This window comes from Periplaneta americana, chromosome 12, assembly GCF_040183065.1.
Source record: "Periplaneta americana isolate PAMFEO1 chromosome 12, P.americana_PAMFEO1_priV1, whole genome shotgun sequence".
Lineage (NCBI taxonomy): Eukaryota > Metazoa > Arthropoda > Insecta > Blattodea > Blattidae > Periplaneta > Periplaneta americana.
Window position 1 is genome coordinate 91,858,929 of NC_091128.1, and position 24,202 is coordinate 91,883,130.

At 36.8% G+C, this 24,202-nt stretch overlaps 1 protein-coding gene across 2 annotated transcripts in view; it reads right to left on the reverse strand.

Moving 5' to 3' along the window:
• LOC138710684 (monocarboxylate transporter 14) overlaps window positions 1–24,202 on the reverse strand; it is a 594,707-nt gene that overhangs the window by 356,009 nt on the left and 214,496 nt on the right. The window contains exon 1 of one of the 2 annotated variants that reach the window (XM_069841747.1): window positions 769–1,723. The exons of the other annotated variant lie outside the window; for it this stretch is intronic. Coding sequence (XP_069697848.1) covers window positions 769–831 — 63 coding nt within the window. The 5' untranslated portion in view covers window positions 832–1,723. Of the gene's footprint in view, window positions 1–768; window positions 1,724–24,202 lie in introns of those variants that run through there. 2 annotated transcript variants of the gene reach the window in all.

Here is a 24,202-nt window from a genome sequence, read left to right on the forward strand (position 1 = left end):
CCCTATATGAAATATAACAACAATTTAACCTAACTTCTTAACAATTGATTTTTCTGAAATTTCTCCTAACGCTAGGAATTATCTATTACATACAACAATGAATTTACTACTGCGTTATATTTTATTTAGCTACAGGCCATCTATTCATACAACTTTGACAGAAATATTACGAAAAACAATAATTGACTCTTACTTGTACACCACTAATTTTCCTGCAACTTTCTCTTGCCCTATGAAGTATGAATTAATCACACGCACTTTTTAATCTTACGTTTCGACGACTTCCTTGCAATATTCTGCAACCCTATTTACTAGGAATATCTATCATACATAACAATAAATTATATGATTATTTTATTTTCTTCCTTTTATACAAGCCATCTACTGATCTAATCCCCAGGCATGAAAAAATATTTAACGTTACTTTTAAACTATCGTACTGATTTTCCTACAACTTTTTGCTTACCCTATAAGGTAGGAATTCCCTATCACATAAAATTCAATTACCAACACTACAGCTGTTTTGGAGGGGCGGAGGGAAGGGTAGTATGTAGATGGAAGCCCACTGAATGGCCCGGCGCTTGCAGTATTGAATTTCAAGAACAAGAAAGCCAGGCGCCGCTCCCAGCATAGGAAACAGCTGATCGGTTTGCGCCTGCGCATACCTTACAGGTTTTGTAGAAGCTTACTGAACAGCTGTGGTTTGAGCACATGAACAAATTATATTGATTGCATTATCACACTTAAAAATTGAAGCTTTTCACTTACCCTGCTTATCTTCCGGACTCTGTTACTACGAGCTATGGGTTTGTTGATGCTGACTCGAGACATGACGAATATCTAACAAAAATTCCACGAAACAATGACAGAAAACACACGCTTTATGTAAGTCTTTATTGTTACGGGGATTGTAATACTCTTTTGTATGACACACACACTCTCGTTGGTTCAACTGTTACTGCAAAGTATTGAACCAAAGCACACACAAGTTTGAACTGACCAAAATGCGTCTGTTAAGGGGGAGGGGGGATCAGATCCCTCTTCGGAGCTACGGCGCTTGTGCGTGAGTCGAAAATTTGTAGTTGACTCACTAATTCATACACTGTTTAAATAATTACACCACTTCACACACGCACAGAAACAAACACAAAGGAAAATAAAACACTTTCAAATCATCACAACACACATAGCATGAAATATTTTTTCTTAAAACTTACGAAAATTAAAAAAAGAAAAAATGTTTTGATTTAAAAAAATTCTAACGCTGTTGCAGTTTCCTGGGCAACACGCGGCCACCACTCCCGGAGTGTTGTGTCTCCCGGTAGCCCTACACGATAGTTTTAGTAGGGAATAAAGCACTAGAGTGTGCTGTTGTATACTAAAAAAAAAAAGCACAACCTCTACACAAACACACTACACGGACTTGGAGCTCACCACACAGGCATGGCGGCGGTAGAGATTCCTACTTTGATGACGTCATGTCGATACGTTCACGACGACCGGAGGGGGTAGAGGGGAAGAGGGAAGCAGCAACTACAAGCAAAACCCGGCATAATGTATTATAACCTCCAAGACTCGCTAGCTGTTAACCTACTTCATAAGTGTTAAATATATTCGTTGCAATACACGAAAATACTGTGCCATTTTGATGTAGTTTAGAACGTTTTGTTGTATGTAACATCTGCTTCCCTTCTTCGTCCGCCATCGCACATTCTCGCGGCCTACTTCGCTCGCGGAATACTCGAGCCGATTGACGTTACCCCTTCCTCTAACTCTCGACGCCCCCTTGGGCCCCCACCTCCCTCACTTTTTTTCTCACTCCTACTCCGACATAACCTCAACACACCGGTGTAACTGGTTATTGTATCTCTTGGCTACTTGTAGGACAACTTCCCCCTTTTTGGGCTTCAATGGAATTCTGCAATCATGTAATAAAGAAACACAACCACGTATTGGCAAATTTCTATAGAAAAATAACTTAAAAATTCTTGAGTAATCCAAGGAAACAATAAGACTTCATTGTACATTCTTTGTTTCGGAAAGGAAAATGTCTCCATTATGTAGAATAATATGTTTCGCGAAGTCGTGATATGGAAGACTTTAAAATTATATTCAGTGTGAAATTTATTTTCACAGAGATATCTCTCTCTCTCTCCCTGCCTGCTTAGCAACGAAAAAGGCATATTCGAAATTCTTATATACTGTAGGTAGCCTCAGCGACGCTGGTTAGGGTAAAAAATTGCAAACAGGAAATCAGCTCTAACGGGATTCGAACCCACGCATGAGTGCAGCTTCGGAACAAGGGTCCCGCTTCTCTTACACCATACCGGTAGCCGAAAATGACTTCATAGTTAAATACTCCAGCCTTAAAGACATAAAATCTGTATTATTGCTGTTTAGTTAATTTTCCGAAGACAGGTTTGAACCCAATAAGGCATATGCATAGAGCGTGGAAGAACATATGGGATTGAATTGAAAAACGTATAGTATATATTACTGAAGGGCAGATCATGATCATAAAATTAAAAGTATGAAACAATGACAAATACAGGAGCGTTTTTTTTCTTAAATACGACCATAATAACTAACCAGCTAGGCCTATCTCCAGCCACTTTTGAGGGCTCTCCTCTAACAATGGAAAGATTAAAAAATAACTCAGGTTGCTATAACAAGAATATTAGTAATATTGTAAGTTATTATTATTATTATTATTATTATTATTATTACCTAATTTTATGTAAATGTGAGTGTGTAATGGAACTTAATTATTGTGTCAGAGTTTCGTACGCTGTTTCACCATTTCTCTGTGTTCTGATTGTGTTTTCTGTATTGCTGCTTCGTTTGTATCTATTGGAACTATTTAGTGTTGCGAAACGTTTTGATATATAAATATAAATAAGGGCAGTGTAAGTATTCTAAGTGCTTTGTAAGTGTTAAAATTCGTTAAGATCTGTGTAAGCATTGCAAGTGTCGCGCAAAGGTTTAATATTAGGTGTACTTTTTTCAGCTTAGTGCTAACGGTGATTTGTGTTGTGATTTTTTGTGTTGTTTTGTGTTTGTGTTATTGTTTTTGTAAGTGTATTAATTAATTCAGTCATTCATAGTTTTCTGCCCAAGGGCAGATATTTCGTTGCAAACCCAGCATTCTCCAATCTTTTATATTTTCTACCTTTCTCATAGTCTCCGCATAAGATCCCTAAATCTTAATGTCGTTTGTCATCTGATATCTTCTTCTGCCCCGAACTCTTCTCCCGTTCACCATTCCTTCCAGTGCATCCTTCAGTAGACAGTTTCCTCCCAGCTAGTGACCCACAGTTTCCTTTTCCTCTTCCTGATCAGTTTCAGCATCATTCTTTCTTCACCCCACTCTTTCCAACAAAGCTTCATTTCTTATTCTGTATGTCCATTTCACACTTCCATTCTTTTCCATATCCATATTTCAAATGCTTCTATTCACTTCTCCTCACTTCGTTGTAATGTCCATGTTTCACCTCCCATAAAATGCCACAATTCACACAAAGCACTTCACTAGTCTTTTCCTGGGTTTTTTTCTTCTTCTAGAGTTCCACTCCTTTTCTATTAAAATCTTCCTTTGCCATTGCTATCCTTCCTGGTAGCACCTCATGTTACTGCTTATAGTACACCCCAAATAAATTTTGAAGCTGTCCACTTGCTCTGCTGCCTCATTTAGAATTCGCACGTTTACATTCTTTCTTTTTCTTCCTATGACCATTATCGTCGTCTTATTTGCATACACCTCAAGTATTTGAAACTGTCCGCATGTTCTACTTATTTCCTATTCGCAAATTTTGGCTACCTCCGTTTTGTAATTATGCTGTTTGATTGGTTTTGTATTGACGTCATATTTTATGTTTTGTTTTGTATTTTTATTTTGTTGCGATATTCTTCTTGTGTTTTGTATTTGTTTGTTTCTTGTGTGAATTGTGTTTGTTATATTTTGTATTGTACCAACATTACTATTGGGCTTATGCCCATTTGTAGTACAATAAATGCATTCAAAAAATATTAACCTGTCGACAGCACAACACATACAGTATTTATATTTGTTCAAATAATTTAGAATTTGTACTTCGACACCATTGTCTCAAATTTTACACTATAAGTCTTTAGCTTTCATATATGATGACCTTGATTTCTGTTTAATTGACTTTTCACAGTTGAATTGGTGACATACCGAGGAATGTGTAGAACGAAGTAAAGTACAGAGCGGTCAGATTATCTTTCGGCCGTTGGACCGCGGGAGTTGACAGAGTGATTGCGCCTGGCTCTCGAGATTTTCGTTCAATAACGTTCTACTAATTTGATGTGTATAGTATAAAAATGTAAACATTTATTGTGTAATGAGAGCTAGTCTGTTTTATAAAAGTTGCTGAAAGGGTGACCATCTTGATCACGCATGCGTGACAAGTTGTGATGAAATTTGAATTAACACGCAAAAGTTATTTTTCAGTAATCTTGGTAATTTTTTGTTTTAATACTGTCTAACAGTTCATCGATGGTATGTGGATTACTTGAATTGATTCGGTTTTTCAGGGATCCCCACAAATAATTGTCGCACACGATAAGGTCTGGCGAACGTGCGGCCCATAAACATTTGGAAATAATAGTGATTAAAAAGTTCCTTATAACTTTCAAAGAATCGTCAGCAGTGGGGACCGTGGCGGAATCTTTTTTAAAATACCCGTATTCTCCCTCATTATCTGACAACAGGAAGAAATTTGAGGGTATTTGTGTGAGGTACTCTCTGCATTTATTGTCGATTCAAAAATTATGGACCCTATTATTCTTCTGGCAGTGACAGCACACCATACACCAATTTTTGCATCATGTAAGGGAACTTCGTCAATTCTGTGGGGGTTTTCCGCGCTCCAGTATCTGTTATTTTGTGTAGCCTACAGACATAACAGTGTAAACGAATTCACGCCTCGTCAGAGAAAATAATTAACTCTGGATAAATGGTACCCTCACCAATATTCTTTAATGCCCAATTACAGAAATTCACTCGACTTACGTCGTCACGTGGCTGTAATGCCTGTACTTACTCTGTACGGTTTAAGTTTTAATAGTTCACGTGGGTTGATCATTCTGGAACGTGTACTTCTTGAGACAGATGGCGCGCGACGTATGGATTTCGTTGGGGAGTAAGAGTTCTAAAGATGCCACAGTTTCATTAAGTTTTTCCTCCGTTAAAACCGTTCCCTTTGCCTACGAATGCTAACGCTTAGGGAACCATTTTCTCATAATCTAAGCACCAATCGCCGGACTGTATCTCTGTTTGGAACTTGAATGCCCGGGGGATTTCTGTGGAAATTGCCTACAAAACTGTTGACATGATTCGATTTTCAAGTTTATGTCATAGGCTGTCATAAGCCTACATGAAAATTCTTTGTTTTAATCAGCTAATGTGAACTTTTTGGCTAGCATTTCAATGGGATAATTAACTTATACACACCGCAATTGCACTGGAAAAACCACACGAAAATCATACTGAAATAAAGAACGTTGACAGTAATGTCTATTTGTGAAACAAGCCATGCGATAGCAGCACTCGGATTCAACTGATCGCACAAAGCAGCCACGCGTATCCAGTGACGTGACCTTCAAGTCGTTTCGAGAGCTCCCGTGCTCTACCGGCCGAAAGATAATCTGATCGCTCTGTATAACGAACGTCTCCTGTAATACGAGTAACGAAGTTATACCACTGTCTAGTATATAGTCACGAAGCTTGAGTTGTGAGGGTGCTAGGAACAAAAGACTGTGCCGGTACTATTCCGCATTGTCTGTAATGAGGCGATATTAGCGACTCTAGTGGCTAGCAACTATCTTACTTACTTACAAATGACTTTTAAGGAACCCGAAGGTTCATTGCCGCCCTCACATAAGCCTGCCATCGGTCCCTAACCTGTGCAAGATTAATCCAGTCTCTATCATCATATCCCACCTCCCTCAAATCCATTTTAATATTATCCTCCCATCTACGTCTCGACCTCCCCAAAGGTCTTTTTCCCTCCGGTCTCCCAACTAACATACTATATGCATTTCTGGATTCGCCCATACGTGCTACATGCCCTGCCTATCGCAAACGTCTGGATTTAATGTTCCTAATTATGTCAGGTGAAGAATACAATGCGTGCAGTTCTGCGTTGTGTAACTTTCTCCATTCTCCTGTAACTTCATCCCTCTTAGCCCCAAATATTTTCCTAAGCACCTTATTCTCATACACACTTAACCTATGTTCCTCTCTTAAAGTGAGAGTCCAAGTTTCACAACCATACAGAACAACCGGTAATATAACTGTTTTATAAATTCTAACTTTCAGATTTTTTGACAGCAGACTAGATGATAAAAGCTTCTCAACCGAATAATAACACGCATTTCCCATATTTATTCTGCGTTTAATTTCCTCTCGAGTGTCATTTATATTTGTTACTGTTGCTCCAAGATATTTGAATTTTTCCACCCCTTCGAAGGATAAATCTCCAATTTTTATATTTCCATTTCGTACAATATTCTGGTCACGAGACATAATCATATACTTTGTCTTTTCGGGATTTACTTCCAAACCGATCGCTTTACTTGCTTCAAGTAAAATTTCCGTGTTTTCCATAATCATTTGTGGATTTTCTCCTAACATATTCACGACATACGCATAGACAAGAAGCTGATGTAACCCGTTCAATTCCAAACCCTCTCTGTTATCCTGAACTTTCCTAATGGCAGTAAAGTTAAAAAGTAAAGGTGATAGTGCATCTCCCTGCTTTAGCCCGCAGTGAATTGGAAAAGCATCAGATAGAAACTGACCTATACGGACTCTGCTGTATGTTTCACTGAGACACATTTTAATTAATCAAACTAGTTTCTTGGGAATACCAAATTCAATAAGAATATCATATAATACTTCCCTCTTAACCGAGTCATATGCCTTTTTGAAATCTATGAATAACTGATGTACTGTACCCTTATACTCCCATTTTTTCTCCATTATCTGTCGAATACAATAAATCTGATCAATAGTCGATCTATTACGCCTAAAACCACACTGATGATCCCCAATAATTTCTTCACGTACGGAGCTCATCTTCTCAAAAGAATATTGGACAAAATTTTGTACGACGTCAACAAAAGTGATATTCCTCGAAAGTTACCACAGTTGGTTTTGTCCCCCTTCTTAAAAATAGGTACAATTATGGCCCCCTTCCATTGTTCTGGTACAATTTCCTTTTCCCAAATAGCAAGTACAAGTTTATAAATTTCGCCATATAATGCACTTCCACCCTCTTGTATTAATTCTGCTGGAATTTGATCAATACCTGGAGACTTGTACTTTTTCAGATTTTCTATCGCAATTCCGACTTCCGAAAGCGTGGCTCAGCAGTTTGTATTTCAATTTCGTCCCGATCATTTCTATTTGGCCTATGTACATTTAGTAGTTGCCCAAAATAGTTTTTACATCTGTTTAGGATTGATGGAGAGTCTGCAAGCAAGTCACCATTCTCATCCTTGATCACGTTTACCTTTGGCTGATATCCGTTCTTAAATTCCTTTATACCCTTATATAAATATCTAATGTTTTTATTCTTACTATTTTTTTCTACCTCATTCAGTTTTTCCTTCAAGTAATCTCTCTTTTTATTCCTGAGTGTAAGACTTGCTTCCCGTCTTTCATTGAAAAAATTATCTCTCTTCTCCTAAACTGGATAGCAACTATCTATGGATGCATATTTCCTATTTACTGAGCTTCGTGACTGTATAGGCCTATACTAGACTGTGGTTATACTACTTTGCTCATATACCAATTCACCAATGGAGTGCAAGAATCCGGTGAATTTCTAGAAATCATCGCCATCTATCACTACAGTATTGTTGCTTGTCGCTGATAGTCGTATTTGAACCTCTGCGAGGATGATTCGTGCGTTGGTCGCAGAACCTACAGTTAAAGTGAACGTCGTCATAGCAACATCAATCTTGCTTCAAGGATTGTTTCTCCTGTAACTTGTATTTCATAATAAGTGTTTCATAGAAGTCATTAGAGCAGCGAGCTGGTTCTTTGTTTTTATTTCGATGTCGTGATTACTTGCGAACCGTGGAGAAGGGAATCTGAAGCTTGGACAAGGAAATGATTTTGCCACCTGGTCATGAATAATGGCATTTTCTGGGTAACATAATAGGCCTACGAGGAATTATTCAATTCAATTTCCATTCAGTGAAGCTGAACAATATCTCCAAAAAGCAATTAAACTAGGATAATAAACTTTAAGAATCCTCAAACGTTTGGAGCAATGGTGTGTGTTAACAGACTCGATGTTGGTTTATTTTCATTAATACTCCAATCTCAGTATTGTAAACATAATGTATTTAATTAGAGATATGGATTTTCCCCAACCTTGTTCCCTTTGAACTTTCAGTGCTAATAATGACCGCTATCACATGCATAGCTCTGTTGATAGTACGTTTGCCCATTGATTTGAGAACGCGTTTAGGTGTGCGTTCGAATCCCGCTTCGACTATCTAGTAGGGGTCATCCGAGATTTTCTGCAACTGTAAGACAAATGTCACATAATGTCATGGATAGAGATGGTGATTTCCGTAATCGCAAAAAATGTGAAATATGCCCAAATGCTGTAAAAATAAGTAATTTTATGTTTCAGTACCTATATTATTGTAGTTTTTTTTAATCTGCGATAGAATACGAAATTGGGCACAAAATACGAAATGTATGTGTTTCTGAGAAATAAGAGCGAAATTACGTTTTAAGAGGCAGTTTTGTCTTTTCGTAAAACAAAAATCAGAATTTATCTGAAAGGCCCCGGAGCCACGTGCAGGCATGCTAACCATTACTTCGCAACGGGTGGACTTCCTGGATCTAAATGAACAGTATGGGATGACGATAAATGCAAGCAAGACGAAGACCATGGTTATTGGAAGAAAAAAAGGAATATGCGAATTTGAAATGAGGAAATAGAACAATTGAAGGGTTCAGAATAATAGTGGGCCAAGCGCCATTTACTAAAACGGTAGAAAACAAAGATTAAAATGAAGTTATTACCATAATTCAATGGAAACATATAGCAAGTAATATAAAGTATACACATTCAAACTAAATGATATTTGTCAATCTTCATTAACCTGTGGTATTCACTTAACTTTAACCCTTGCTTTCTCCGTTTTTAATAAATGGCGCTTGGCCCACTATGGCTCTGAACCCTTCAATTGGCCAACTACAAATAGGGCTACTTGGGGTGTAATATATGTAGTAACATGAGTTCCTGCTAAGTAGTAATGGAAAAGTAAGCTTTTAATAGGAAAAGGAGCATCTTCTGCGGACCTTTGGAGAAAGGACTAAGGAAGAGACTAATGAAGTGCCTTGAGCGGAGTGTGGCATTGTATGGAGCAGAAACACGAACATTACGACGAAGTGAAGAGAAATGACTGGAAGCATTTCAAATGTGGATATGGAGGAGAGTGGAAATAAAAAATAAAGCTATGCTAGAAAGAGTAGGTGAAGAAAAAATAATGCTTGATCATGAAGAGAGAAAGGAATTGGCTGAGTCAGCGGGTAAGAATAAACTGTCTACTGAATGATGCATTAGAAGGAATGGTGAACGGAAGAAAAGTTCGGGCAGAAGAAGGTACTGTATAAGATGATAGATAACATTAAGATATATGGATCGTATGCGGAGACTAAGGGGAAGATTGGAGACTGCTGGGTTTGCAGCGAAAGACCTGCCTTCGGGCAGAAAACTACGAATGAACGCTCTTTTAGCGGTCCTCTGTCATTCACTCTGCAGAAACTGCGGAATCTCTACAGATTAGTTAGAAATAGTACAAGTAGGCCTACAGTACATTTAGTGATGTGTCGCGAAAGTAAGTTCCGAATTGTATGGATTTTTATCATGCAAGGCCTTATTGATAGGCCTACGCTCATTTACAAGAAGTCTACTTCGTATGTTTGGCTCACTAGCTATTCATGTGGGCATTTATTTTCTGAATTGAATAACATCAAAACGCGTTACGTGTTAACATAAGATATTTCCACGTGGTTGTTGCTTAAGACCAGAGCTGGGCAGCAAGAGCGGATTCTACTCTCTCACGGGGAGCCATATGATTTCTCTTCATCCCCTTTCTTCCCCGCCGAACACCGCGCAGCGTTGATTCAGTAACGGATGAATATTAAGCGTCCCCGTTTAGAGTCTAGTTCCGCTCCCGATGCCCAGGCCTGCTTAAGACTGAACTCACGTGACCACCATATGGGCAATGACAAACTGATGAAGAGAAGGAACGTCAGTGATCTTCAGCATTCTATGTAAATTAGTTATGAATTCTTAGTTTATCATTATGTGTTTATTTACTTAACTTATTTACAAGCTTATGTCTTTTCTTTTAACATAACCGAAACACTGTGATATATAGCGATATAGAAGCCATCGGATTAATGGTGGGCGCTAGAGGGTCCATAACAAAACAATTTGTGTCATTCTGTCATAAATTTGGAGCCACAACAACAAAAATTAAAGAAATTTCTATTATAGCTTCGAAAGGTTCTATGCAGATTTTACGGCGAAATTTGTATTTCAATTCAAATTACAGTTGAATTTTCAGTCTATTTTTTATCTGTATTATGTGAAATATTATCTACTGCAAATTTTAGTTTCTCGTAAACAAATTTCTTGTAAGACATTTTTAATGTAATTTTAAATGTTACTGTTTAACATTCTTTGTCTTTGGCAACCTCACCAAGTTGAGGAAGATTAGATTATTTGATAGCTACCACATCTTATCGCAGAATATTATTTTTTTTAAATTGGATTATGTATTTTTTAACATTAATTTACATTTTCTTTTTTGTTCATTTGAATTGATTAGGATGCCGATATTTTTAAATACAAGATTTGGACGGCTATCATTTCGATCTATCTACCTAAAATTGATATTAAACCCTTAAAATGGCAAAACATTTCTCACACTAGTTTATTAAACCGTGTCGGACTGTAAAGAAAACAAGTATCGCAATGTCCATATTTTATATGTTGTACAATATTATAGTATTGTGAAATTTTAAATCCTCCTACCAATTTGTTTTCTATTTTCTTTAACACAAGAACAATACTTTTAATTAATACAGTGTCATTTTCAGTGGGCTTACGTACCTTCACATACTAACATTAACAACATAACAAAAATATCACTGAATTGCTTTTTGATGTGTGTAAAATGCTTTGTTTTCCCCTCCTTTGCATAAATAAATATCTACATAAAACTAAGTATTAAATTATGTGGTTTCAAAGAATTCAAGAATTCAGTTGTATAAAATACAGCCTGCTCACTATCTACAACTGTATCGAGAAACTCATACTACCTGGACTGCGGAAAGATCTTCTTGCATGAATTGCCTAAATTTTGGCCTTCATGATGTATCAACAATACTTTCGTCTTCTTTCTTCCACGGCCTCGTGAAAGTCGATGTTGAATACAACAGACAATAATAAAAAACAACTGACTGTAGAAGATTGCATTTAATATTATACACGAATGTTGATCGTATATAATTTTATCTTTTATGTTTTAATTAATTTAATGTCCATTTGTTCGATTTTAATGTAGCCTATGTTCTTCTCCTGGTTATGAAGATTAAATGTGGAAACTTTGACATATATCGGTCAAAGCGTGTAGATTGTATTGAGTACATACATTTATACATACATACATAGCCACATTCACTTTTATATATAAGATTATAGCATACTAGTGGCTTGTGCAGTAAATGCTGCAAACTAAGTTCATTAGACATTCAAATAAAATTTTTTTTAGATTTATTTTCAATGAAGAATACCAGACATTTTGAAAGTTATTTCTTCCATAATAATGAAACATACTCCTTCTGAATGGGGTTTTTAAATGCCAAAATACTTTTTCTTGAACCTATCCACCTTCAGTTTTTGAGTTTCAACGCGAAAACGCAAGTAACAATGTCAGGACGATCAGTGACTTTTTCATGTGGAAGTAAAGCAAGAGCTGTTTCAGGTCATTGTGGATTGTAGGTGAAAGTTAAAAAAAGTCAGGTTTGCTATGCTTTCGAACAATAGACATAGCTTCTCTATGGTATAGCTGTTGCATGTAGAACTTGAAATGTAGAGAGTAAAATAATTTTATCCTGCTAAGAGATCTTGCTGAAATGATCGAGAGACTACAAAATTTTGTATGCTTTGGCTCTATCAGGGGATGAGGCAGGATGGCCCAGCTATCAGCGTCGGATTCACGAATGCCACCCAGGTCACCTGCCGGACTTGGACAATCATCGCATATAGGGCGCACAATGGGTCAAACTATGCCTTAGTGTACGGACCCGTCCCGGGTCTAGCCCACGTAAAGCAGCCAACCAGTCAGGACACGGATGCTAAATGAAGAGTCCACTGCAAGGATGATGGATGTCACTTTCTTGTCGAAAATGAACCAACACTGTCAATGAATAGCTTAAGACATATAGAATGTACATAGAGAGTTACATGACAGTAACACTGATAGTCATTGTCCAGTATTGATCGGAAAATCACAGTTAAGCTTTGAGCGCTAAACATTTCAAACTTTCAATCGCTTCTCCTGCAAAATGTATTCCAAATGACATCCATCATTCTTGCAGTGGACTCTTCAAATCTATTTATGACAGTTTGTATAGATAATTTGTATACGAAGAACCTTGCCGTGTGAACAATGGGTATTCGCTGTGAGGTTATCAACCTCAAACAGACCACCTCTTCGAACTTATCAGTGCTTGATTAGCCGACCTCGGTTTCTCTTATTCTTTCAGATTAACCTGAAATAACATCGTTCGAAGTCCACTCACCATGCATGACATCGTTTGTTGATTCGAACACTTCTTGGAAAAACACCTTTTACTTTTAAGGCTTAGTTACACTGCTTACAAAGCTTGTTAAGATCACGGATATGGTCAATCAAATATTTAAGACGCTATGCAGTATACCAGCCGTGGCGAAAATGCGACTCACGAGCACATTGTGGCTCGCAGTGCATTTCCCTTGCTTCTTACCTACAACCTCCACCCTATCACTCACTGGAGTCAAACTCCATTCCATTTGTATTTGTCTCTGACCTGCGAGTGGCGTACCGTCGCAATGTCCCTCTCGAAACCATGTACCTCTATAAAAACGAAAGTTTCAAGTAGGATGGGAGGATGTATTTTTTTGCTGACAATATGATGAGTATATTAAATGTATGATTTGTTCACAAGTATTACTAGGATAACGGTTGTATAACATAAAACGGCATTATACTACATGTTACTGATGAAACATTAAAAGGTTAAGTGTTATTATTATTATTATTATTATTATTATTATTATTATTATTATTATTATTATTATTATTATTATTATCAAACGTCGATCCTTTTTCAGCAGATGTAGGAATAATACGGTTAGATCTTCAATTTCAACTCACAGATTTACAATGTGATGTTAAATGAAAGCTAGATGTAAGGACTTGACAAATGTTGAACTTTTCAAATCTTTGGCAAAAAATAAACATTTGAAGCTTCGTTCTTTCGCTTGCTCTGTTGAAGCCATGTTCGCTACAACTTACGTTTGTGAAAAATTATTTTCAACAATGAAAATAGTAAACATCAAATTTACATCACGACTGACAGACAAATATCTTCGTGATCAACTACGACTGGCAGTAAGTGACATAATTCCTGATTTTGAAACTCTGTCGCAGAGACCTTCTCAAGACAAATAATTTTAGGTTGGGATAATGTGTCCTATGTTTTCTTGTTCATTTCTTTCTTCAATACACGTACTAAACTTTAGTTTGTAGCCTTGTACTGTATATAATTTTATTTAAGTACTTGACGTAGGGAAAATGAAAAACCGTTAATAAGTCAGACAGTTGCTTCACTTCCCCTTCGGGTGTCCGCCTCCCTCCACAGGTGCTATGCACATTGCAGCTTACAGTGGTTCGGCGCACGATGGCATTTTCGCCACGGCTGCAGTATACAGAAACACACCGCATTAAAATTGTATTATTCATTTCTATTACTTACTCTGTCTTAAAAAAACGAAGTTTGGATAAACAGAACAAAAGGGGAAATTAAATTTGTGAAGAAGGCTACTAAATATAAGTGACAGGATTATGAGACAAATCAAAGTTTGAGCAGTATTAGAAAGAAATCTAGTATTCGAGAAGCTTCAAGAGTAGGAAAAACAAATGAAACCACAACGTAAGATGGATGAACAGAGGCTGACTTCCACACATCCACTGAAAAGGAAAGTGATTGTGGAACCTTGGTTTCGAAGAGTTTGACGTAAATACGTCTGCTCTCAACTTTAATTTTTCTTTTTTCGTTACCTGTACGATCATGTACGCTGAATTTTACACTTTCTTATTATCAAATTCAGTCATTGATATTACAGATGTACAGTTTTAGACACAAAAAATGATCGATCTCCTGTAGCGTGAATTTGTCTAAGTCCACTTCGGGCATCGCCTGGTTCACACGACTAGGGAAAGGATGTTTATTTTGCATCTAATTTACTCTTTGAATATATCTTCGTTACAGATTATCCATAACACTTGTCTATAAAGACAGAAAAAGCAACAAACAAACAAACAAAACAAAGGAAAAACAGAGCGGAGACGTGCATGACAAATTCCTTCACGTGTAAACCTAAGCTCTCGCGAAGTCAACCGAAGTCTTCCTGAGGTGACTTAGTGTATGGCAGCCGATCATTTTTTTGTGTAAGAATGTATTACTCGACCAAGCCCAGTGGAGTCCTGCTGCCCGGAGCCGTGGCGCTACTGCTCCTGCGTTCGTAATACCGTATCGCGATAGTTCACATTACGCCCGCGGCTCCACTCACCTTGATCGAGTAACGCATAAGTTGTTTGTTGCTAAACTGCCGCGCGCCTATATTGTTGTAATTTAGTGCGTATAAATAATTTCCAAACCATTTGTCCTACTTCAAATCTGAAACCATATTTAGAAAAATTTAACTTTTTTTTACATGTTTTATAAACAGCATAACTAGACCCATTTTAAACATTACAGGAGCTACGCACTCTTTACGGGACTTTGGCATACCTTTAGCGATAGTAAGCAATAAACAATGCTAGCAATATTGTTAAAATATTTAAATTTAAATAAATATAGTACCCATTCTGAAGCCCTTTATTTTCTCATGATTTCACACACAGGGTTCAGTACCATAAGCCTTTTAGTTTTCGAGTTCCCACAATAATCTTACGCTTCTCCTGTATACGTTACACGGGTGACAGAATTGGTTCTCCAGTCAAAATCGAATTACAGCACGCTGTTAACTATTGGATGCTTCCGTCTTAATCATTCATCTTCCTTTTTTCATTTATTCGGAGGAACAATGACAGGTAGGTCTATGCCAACCAAAAGAAAGTCAATAATAATCATTGTTGCCAATATCTCTAAAGTAGGGTGACCAGGTTTTCAAAATTAAAAAAACGGGACACTTATTAAAGTTGACATGACTCATTTTATCTAAACATTCATTATTACTTGTATTCATATAATGTCAGTGAGCAATAAGGTCCAGTTTTATTATTTTAAAGTAATAAATACTACACTGTTTAAAATAACTAGGCTACAATAATTATGCAAGTACATAATAGAGTAGCATGGATACTTGGATTAGGTCATTGTTAACAATTGTTTACATTGCAACTAGTCTGGATTAATTAGGTTGGTTAACTCATCAGTTGAAAAATACTTTAGGTTAATTGGACCTTACATAATATCCATGTACTATATTCTGAACTTGTTTCACAACAAAATTTTTTGCCTCATATTACCTAGTTTAACGTTCTCCATGAAGATCAACTGTACAATCTGCATCACATTTCTTTGATGAGTGAATTTGCTCTCGAAGTGTTGGCCTTTCCTTCAGGAAACTACAGAAGTCCATGCAAGATACATTTTTGAAATTACATTTTGTTATTAACATGAACTTTGTTGAATTCATTACGGTGACATCTGATGGAAACAATATACTGTAGAATTAATCAGTGTCTTACGTGATTATTAAATAAAATAAAAGAAAAATAAATATTTTAACAATAATTTAGGGAAAGGGACGCCATTTTTTTAAAAAAGGGACATTTGGCGTCCCGAGTATACTTTTCTCAGAGCAGGGGACAAGAGGCTGAAAAAAGGGGCAATTCCATTAAAAACGGGACGTCTGATCACCCTACCTAGAGCGAACTCCGGCTCATATCCCTGTTGCACGTTGTAAGTCTCGGCTGACTTTCATTTGAACTAATCAGATACATGCATACATATACACCCAGAAGCCTACATATCAGTAATTAATAAGAAACAGCATTTACAGAGCGATATGGCCCTGACGGTTACATTTGAGACATTAGGGAAGTTTCCTCAATCACAAAGACAAATGCCGGATTAGAAATTTAAGTAGAGGAGCAAGACCTGTGCTGTGACATCATATCCCGTGGCTATATCACCAATGGATATGGAGGAGGAAGATATTATGTTTTAGTCTGAGATGAACTTCCGTGTTGGTAGATTCGTATAAGATTAACACATGAAATAAATTCTCTTTCTGATAGCTCATTCTTTCCAATCTCACACAGCTCATATGCCAGGTCTCGCCTTCTCATCTATACATATAGTCCGGGTCAGCTTACTTAATACCCTAAGGCTGAAACCTAACCATTTTTCCCCCATTACTACATAACCTAGTGGATTATGGTGATTTTATAGTTTGCAAGTTGAATTTTATTTTGCCAACTTCGTTTCGAATTTCGGTAGGTACTGAGAAATGCTACAACTGGTAGTGATTTTGTAACTGTTATGTTGGCGGCAGTGACACAAGTTGTCAGTACTTTAAATTCTGAAAATTCAAACTGTTCTAGATTTCTGAGCCCATTACTGGAAGTTATGAAATTTGAACATACTAATAATTCATTAATATCAGTATTAATATTAATACATAATAGTTATTGTATGTGTTGCTTTGTATTGTGGTTACAATTTCAAGATTAGAGTCAGGCAAGTTAAGTGTAAATAAATAGCCTATACCATACTTCGTGTGATACATGCCCTTGAGTAATCGATAGAAATACCATTTCACATTTTAATTAATTTCTTTCGTGTTTAGACTTCTATTACAATAATGGAGTAAATATTCTGGAGCATACATTTCAAAGTGACATTCGTTTTCGGAATTCATACTTATCATTTCACGTGATCAAACAAAATACATTTTTAGGTTAGGTCTCGTGATTCGCAAACTGTTTAATCAAAGCAATGAATTTCATGTTGTCAGACAAAATACATTTTAATATTAGATCATACACTAATCTACTAACTACTAACATAATGTGCGATAGGTCCAGAAGAAAAATATACTCTTTCACGAATTATTGAACCTTTTAGAAAACACCTCCCTAACATAAAGATGAGATGTGGCAAATAAGCAAGACATCGTTATTATTATTATTATTATTATTATTATTATTATTATTATTATAATACTGTACATGACATAGTGTGATTTTATCCTCTTTTGGTGATATCTAGTATTAGTTGGCAACACTGAAGAGACGGCCAAATTAGGCTTTTAGAGATTACTCTTACGTGATCCTCAGTATACTATGATTTAGCACCGTCTTAATAACCAATATCATAAACATTAAAAGAATCTTAAATCAATTACTTGAACATAAGCTATCTATAACACACGAAAATAGAAACAAAAACTCAACAATAGTCAACGGCCTAGTGAATCCATACTAAAAGATCCTATACACGCGATATGTCCATCGAAAAATTAAATTATGGTTTACTTAAAGACTCTTGCAACTGCAGATGTTATATGAGCGTCGCCAGTGTGCCAGAATTTTGTCCCGCAGTAGTTCATTTACATGCCTGTAAATCTACTGACATGAGCCTGTCGCATTTAAGCACACTCAAATGCTATCCACCTGGGCCGGGATTGAACCCGCAACCTCGACCACAGAAGGCCAGCGCTGTACCGACTATTCTAGCGAGACCGACTTGTCCATTGATCTTAAAGCGTTTTTTTTTTTTTTAGTCAACAGGTCTGAACCTCACAAGTGATACCAAGAAAGCACCATTTATGAGGAAACTAGACCAGAAGATGAGGTAGAGTGGCCAGAGATCCTTTCCCCCTTCATTGCATTCATCGCCCACTAGCTACAGGTCGATTATTTAGTCCTGATAGCTCAGCGACGCGAAAGAGGGGAAGTAATAGGAGTAGTGGGGAGAGTTCCTGAGTAGAGATAAGGCAAGTGGTCGGTAAAGGAATGCAGTACAGCTTAACTGTACTGGTAACAGAACGCTATACCGCATGCGTGACATCCGATCGCTCTGACTGCAGGCAACAGACTAACCTGAACATCCCTTGGCGTAACTTAATGGACTCACCTGACCAAGGCGCACATTGCCGGTGACTGTCACGACTAAATAATCGTACTGTACATATTACACTAGTCAGATTTCAGATGTATACAAACAATTGTTCTTCCTCTGACACATCGTCAAGTGAGATGTACTGCCTGATAATAGACGTACATATCAGCCAGAACCTCAATCAGAGGATATTGAAGCGTGTATACTGTATAAGGAACTAAAAAAAAACAGCATTTATATAATTATAGGATATATCTAGGCCTATACGTAAATTTACCTCTGATTGAGGTTCTGGCTGATATGTACATTTATTATCAGGCAGTACATCTCACTTGACGATACGTGTCAGAGAAAGAACAATTGTTTGTATGCATCTGAAGTCTGACTAGTGTAATATGTAGCTAATAGTCGATGTATGCAATGGAGGGGGAAAGAAACTGGTCACCCTACCCTATTATCTTCTGGCCTAATTGCCTCATAAGTGGTGCCATGTTGGTATCACTTGTGAGGTTCAGGCCTGGACAGTTGACTAACCTAGATACGTATTTTTATAGATAAATATTGACAAAGAGATCACGAGTTTTACTCGTAATTATTGAATAGGAACAAAATGTATACAAAAGTCTAGAAGAATAGCAGGAAAGATAGATAGAATGCAGGTGGAAAACCACTTTTTCGATATCTGGGATCCTTAAATAAATTAATTCCGCCAAAATAGATTGTTTGCAGCATTTTAGCACTTTCACTTTATACTTTGAGAAGGCAAAAAAGGACGTAAGATGTTTGTTAAATAATTGACTTCGTGATTACTGTCGCATTATAAAATGATAAAAATCGAGTGCAGCGTGGTTGAAAACCTTGAGCGCTCGCTTGCTCGTCCGCCTTCGGCACTGGTCACTGTACCCTCTGTCTCCCTCCGTCTTCCTTTCTTTCATTCTGACACGAACAAAGGAAGATCGGGACATGGCAACCATCGAGTTGCATCACACGGACAAGGCGTTCCACTTGAAGTCAGTTCATCTCTGCTCGTAAACAAAAGACGAACCCAGCGTTAGATCAGGTACGGCAGTCTACGAAGGTCGCACTGACTGTCCATCCACTGACGCCTGAAGCATAGGCAGATTTAGCAAATGCATTAGAGCATGTTTTGGTTACAGATCTATAATTTCAAGGGATACCGAACAACGAACTCTAGGAATTTCCAAATTGAAGAGTGGTGTGTCACACTTTGACGCTGAAATCTATTGTGCCAACCTTGAACGGCATTAGAAATAAGTTATGTCAAAACTTGATCATGAACCTTCTTATTTCAAATTCGAATCTAAATAGTCACGTTCTTCTTCTTCTTCTTCTTCTTCTTCTTCTTCTTCTTCTTCTTCATCCCCTAGCTTGTGTACCCCATACAAAAGTTCATTCTATGTGTTACGTTAATCCGAGATCACATATACAGGATGATTCACGAGAATTTACTTTCCCTTACGGAGCTTATTTCCGAAGGCATTCTGAACAAAAAATTCCATATAAACATTTGTCCTAATCTCAGTATTTTCAATGTTACACTAATTTGAAATGGTTTGTAAAATAGCATTATTCTTGAGTTTTAAGGGTAAAAGAATATTACAGATAAAGAATGAACTATTCAGGAGTATCATTTCTTTAATTAGCTAATATTCTGAAGCTAGAAATGTGTTGTGAATTCCATAGTTGCTTCGTACAGATTTTTTTTTTTTTTCGATTTTTAACTACAAAATTATATTTTCTTACGCATTTATCACAACAACTGTTACAAATCACGCCACTCTTCTAAATTCTTTAAGACTGTACATTAGGATGCATAATTAAACTGTAAAGAATCAAATTCCGAAAGTCGTATGATTTGTAACAATTTTTGTCACAAGTGCGTAAGAATGATGTCATTTTTAGTTAAAAATTCAAAAACAAAATTTGTACAAAGCAACCGACAACACATTTTAAGCTTCGGAACACTAGCCAATTAAAGAAATGATACTTGTGGATAGTTCACATTCTCTATTTTTAATATTCTGTTACTCTTAAAACTGAAGAAATAAGGTTTTTTTATGAACAACTTCAAATTATTGCAACTTTGAAAATATTGAGATTAGGACAAATGTTTATACGACATTTTTTACTTAGAATGTCTTCGGAAATAAGCTCCGTAAGGGTCGGTAAATCCTCGTGAATCAACCTGTATAACAGATTGGAATCCCCATGTTAAAAACGGTGAAATGTAAAAGAGAACAAACACCACGATCGCCACCGTAGATTGGGAACGACTGCTGGATGTAAGTACAGTTGCTCCATGAAATTCAAATGAGAGTTATAAGGTGACTTCTTTTGCAGTAGCAGATGGCAGAATAGTGAAACTGATGAAAGTTGTTGCCGTCAAAGCCAATAAGACTGAGTAATCTGTTATATATGTGATCAGGGTGTTAATTCAAGTACATCAAGTTCAATGATATCTGCAAGACTATCAAATACATCCAGTACGTCATCTATTGGCTCGAAGGAGATAGCCGTTAGCTCTCGTGCATTAATATTGACATTATACATCATTCAAAAGTCCGGCTACACAGACAAATTCCGTTATTAGTGCAGAAAGCGAAATGTGTAAAGAGGGGAAAGTTGTTGGAAATATGTAGATTTCAATCTAATGTGCTTGAATTTTCAACGTAGAATATAGCGTTAAGGCTGTACACTAGTACGACACACCCACCATTCCCAATGCTGCCAAATTAGTGACCTTTTCCCTAGTTCTACCGGATTTTAATCATCATTTAAGCAAAGCCCATTATAAATAAACCAATCGTTTCCTTTCTTTAAATGCAGTGTCCATTAATAATGTATTTACTGGTAGCAAGGAAGTTGGAGTTATCAGCATATAATATGATTTTACTCCTCACATTTACAGTTAAATCATTGATCACAATAAAAAAAATTACAGGTGACCCAAAACAGATCCTTGGGGTGCACTAAATTCGATTTGAAGAGTCTCAGAAAGTAATAATCACAGTAAAACTTTTTAAATTGTAAAAAAAAACACGGGATTATAACTTCTAGTTAGATTTTCAATATTTTAATAGCATTTTGGGCTACTAACAGTTTCAAATGTTTTTTTTTATAATCATCAATCATTTTCATCTTATCTTCCGCGACGTTCTTGTGTTCTTAGGAATTAGGTTATATACATCGTAATGTTGTTGTACATTAAATTTCTTACAAATAATGTGTTCTTTTACACATTTTACATTGTGCTCTCCATCGTGTTGCAGCTTGAAATCCTGAACAACCAATCTTCATGCTAAGATTGAGTAACAGGTACTGCTGATTTTAGAACTAATGTGATTTGTGTGCCAATTAATAGTATTCATAATTACACCGATATCCGTAACGTAATTTAATCGTATAATGAACAAAAATGGACCAGATTCCCATAAATAAACGTATAAATACGAGTATAAAAGAGAGTTATTAACTGTTCACATCACCTCAACAAAATAAACCACACATTTTAAAATAAAATAGTCAAACATAATACTCTACATAAATATACAAAACTCTACAGAGTCTCACTATCACTTGCAATCGTGTTGTTTTCATAGGTGCTGGAAAACAAGCAATCGCAATGTTTAGTACTACCAGTGTAGTTATTCATCCCTGCCACTCCTCCTACTGCGAAATATGGGAAGAGTATAGATGCACACGAGCTCGACAGTTTACACCGCGGGAGACGTACTCATGGCGAGCTGATGTTGATATGACTGATTTAGGGGAAGATTTTCCGGGAATACTCCCGTTTCCCCTACGGTGTTTCATTTTTCTGCTAAATTATCGTCTTCATGCTGGTGTAATATAAAGCAATTGTCTAAAGAGTAGGTCTACTATCAATATTACGGATAAGACTTATTGGTCGAATAATAACAATGATAATAATGATAAGGAGATAATGGGTAGGGTGGCTAGCTCCTTTCCCCCTCCATAGATGATCGGCGATGTATGCAATGAAAGGGGAAAGGAACTTGCCACCCTACCCCATTATCTCTGGCCTAGTTGCCTCATAAGTGATGCCTTGTTGCTTCGGACAGTTGACTAAACAACAAGTAGCAATAGGTTAGTACATTTCATTTAACTGCATTTTAAACTGCAGAGGTTATCCAGGATCGAAATTTAATGTGGACAAGAAATAGCCAACATAATTTTCCTAGGTCTCTGCAGCAGGGACAGGGTTCTAATATTTACCGTAAATACCCGACACGGGACTCACAGCTCTAACCTCCTCTCGTAGGAAATCATTCTGAAGATTTTATCACCCTTTTAGTCCCATGTACCTGGACCTAATTTGAACTCGCGAATATTAGGTCCAACAGCTAGAATGATAACCAATACATCAGCGAGAACTCAGCTACAACGAAGATAAATTTCTGTGTTCAACGTTAACAATAAAAATTACATCATATATCTTGTTTGAGACTACCTATATTTTTTTCCACATATGTACTGTACCTGTCGTTGGAAATATATCTCTGACACAAGATTATGGATAATATTTTCATATTTTCATTGGCTAGTGACAAGTGGAATGAGAATCTGCACACAAAAAGTGCAATACATTCTGCATTGCTATTTTTCGCTAGTGAAAGGATTGGCGTGCTAAGTAACGTGACACATTGCATTTGCATTGTAGGTAAACAGTCATACATATCGGGAGAATTGATACGTCCAGTGTAACTTTTCTCTCTTTTTTTTTTTTACATTTTACACAGTTTATTTTAAGCTGACACTTGTAGGAAGTTCATATGTTAAATTTTTTTGTTCAATTGGCAACGATGATATTTCGAACCTCAAGTCTTGTGCTGCTCTGACGACTGGAGGTGACGTAGTCTACTTGCGTCATGATAGCTAAGTAGGCACTATAACAGTTAAATGGTACACTATTGTGGTCGCAAGGAAAGAAGCAACTTTTGACAGCTACGTGACGTATATTTTTTAACTCCTATCCGCTCCTCCAATCCCTCAACCAATGGGAACTGGATACGTCACTCGTCTTTCTGGTGCCACATACGAAGTGGACACAACATTGCCACATATACAGGGTGATTCACGAAGATCGTGCCATCTTCTAGGATCTGATTTCTGACATCACTTTGTTGAAAAACGTTAATATAAACATATGTCATTTTTTAAAATTGAGTGAGTTACACCAACCTCAATGTTAAACATAAACATCTTAATTATGAAGGTTCAAGCATTTAAATTATTTACGACAATGGTAATGGGTACATTATACATTCATTAAAGAAAATTCACATTATTATTCACCTAAAAATGTGTATTAAAGCCGGTTTCCAAAGACCCCAACTTGTGCAGCAATACATAATGGATGCTAGGTAGATACGTTGTTGTACCAACTCTTCTCGAGCTGTACACAATGTCTTTAAACCATCCCACAAACAATAGTCTAATGCCATTGTAGCATTGGGGACTGAACCAATATCCCTCAGTAACTGAAACATAGGAACGAAAACACCACGTCACGGTGTTCTACGATCTGAAAATCTCCTTCGATATTCGTCCACAACTTTTATAGCATTTTCGTCACAAACGCCATAACATAAATCGTATTTGCGTGCTCGATTTTGGGAAATTGAAATGACATTTTTGCTAACTCTCACGCGCTGAATGAGAGAAAATGATTTTGAGATATTTAGTAATTCGGCTTCTAACCTAGTG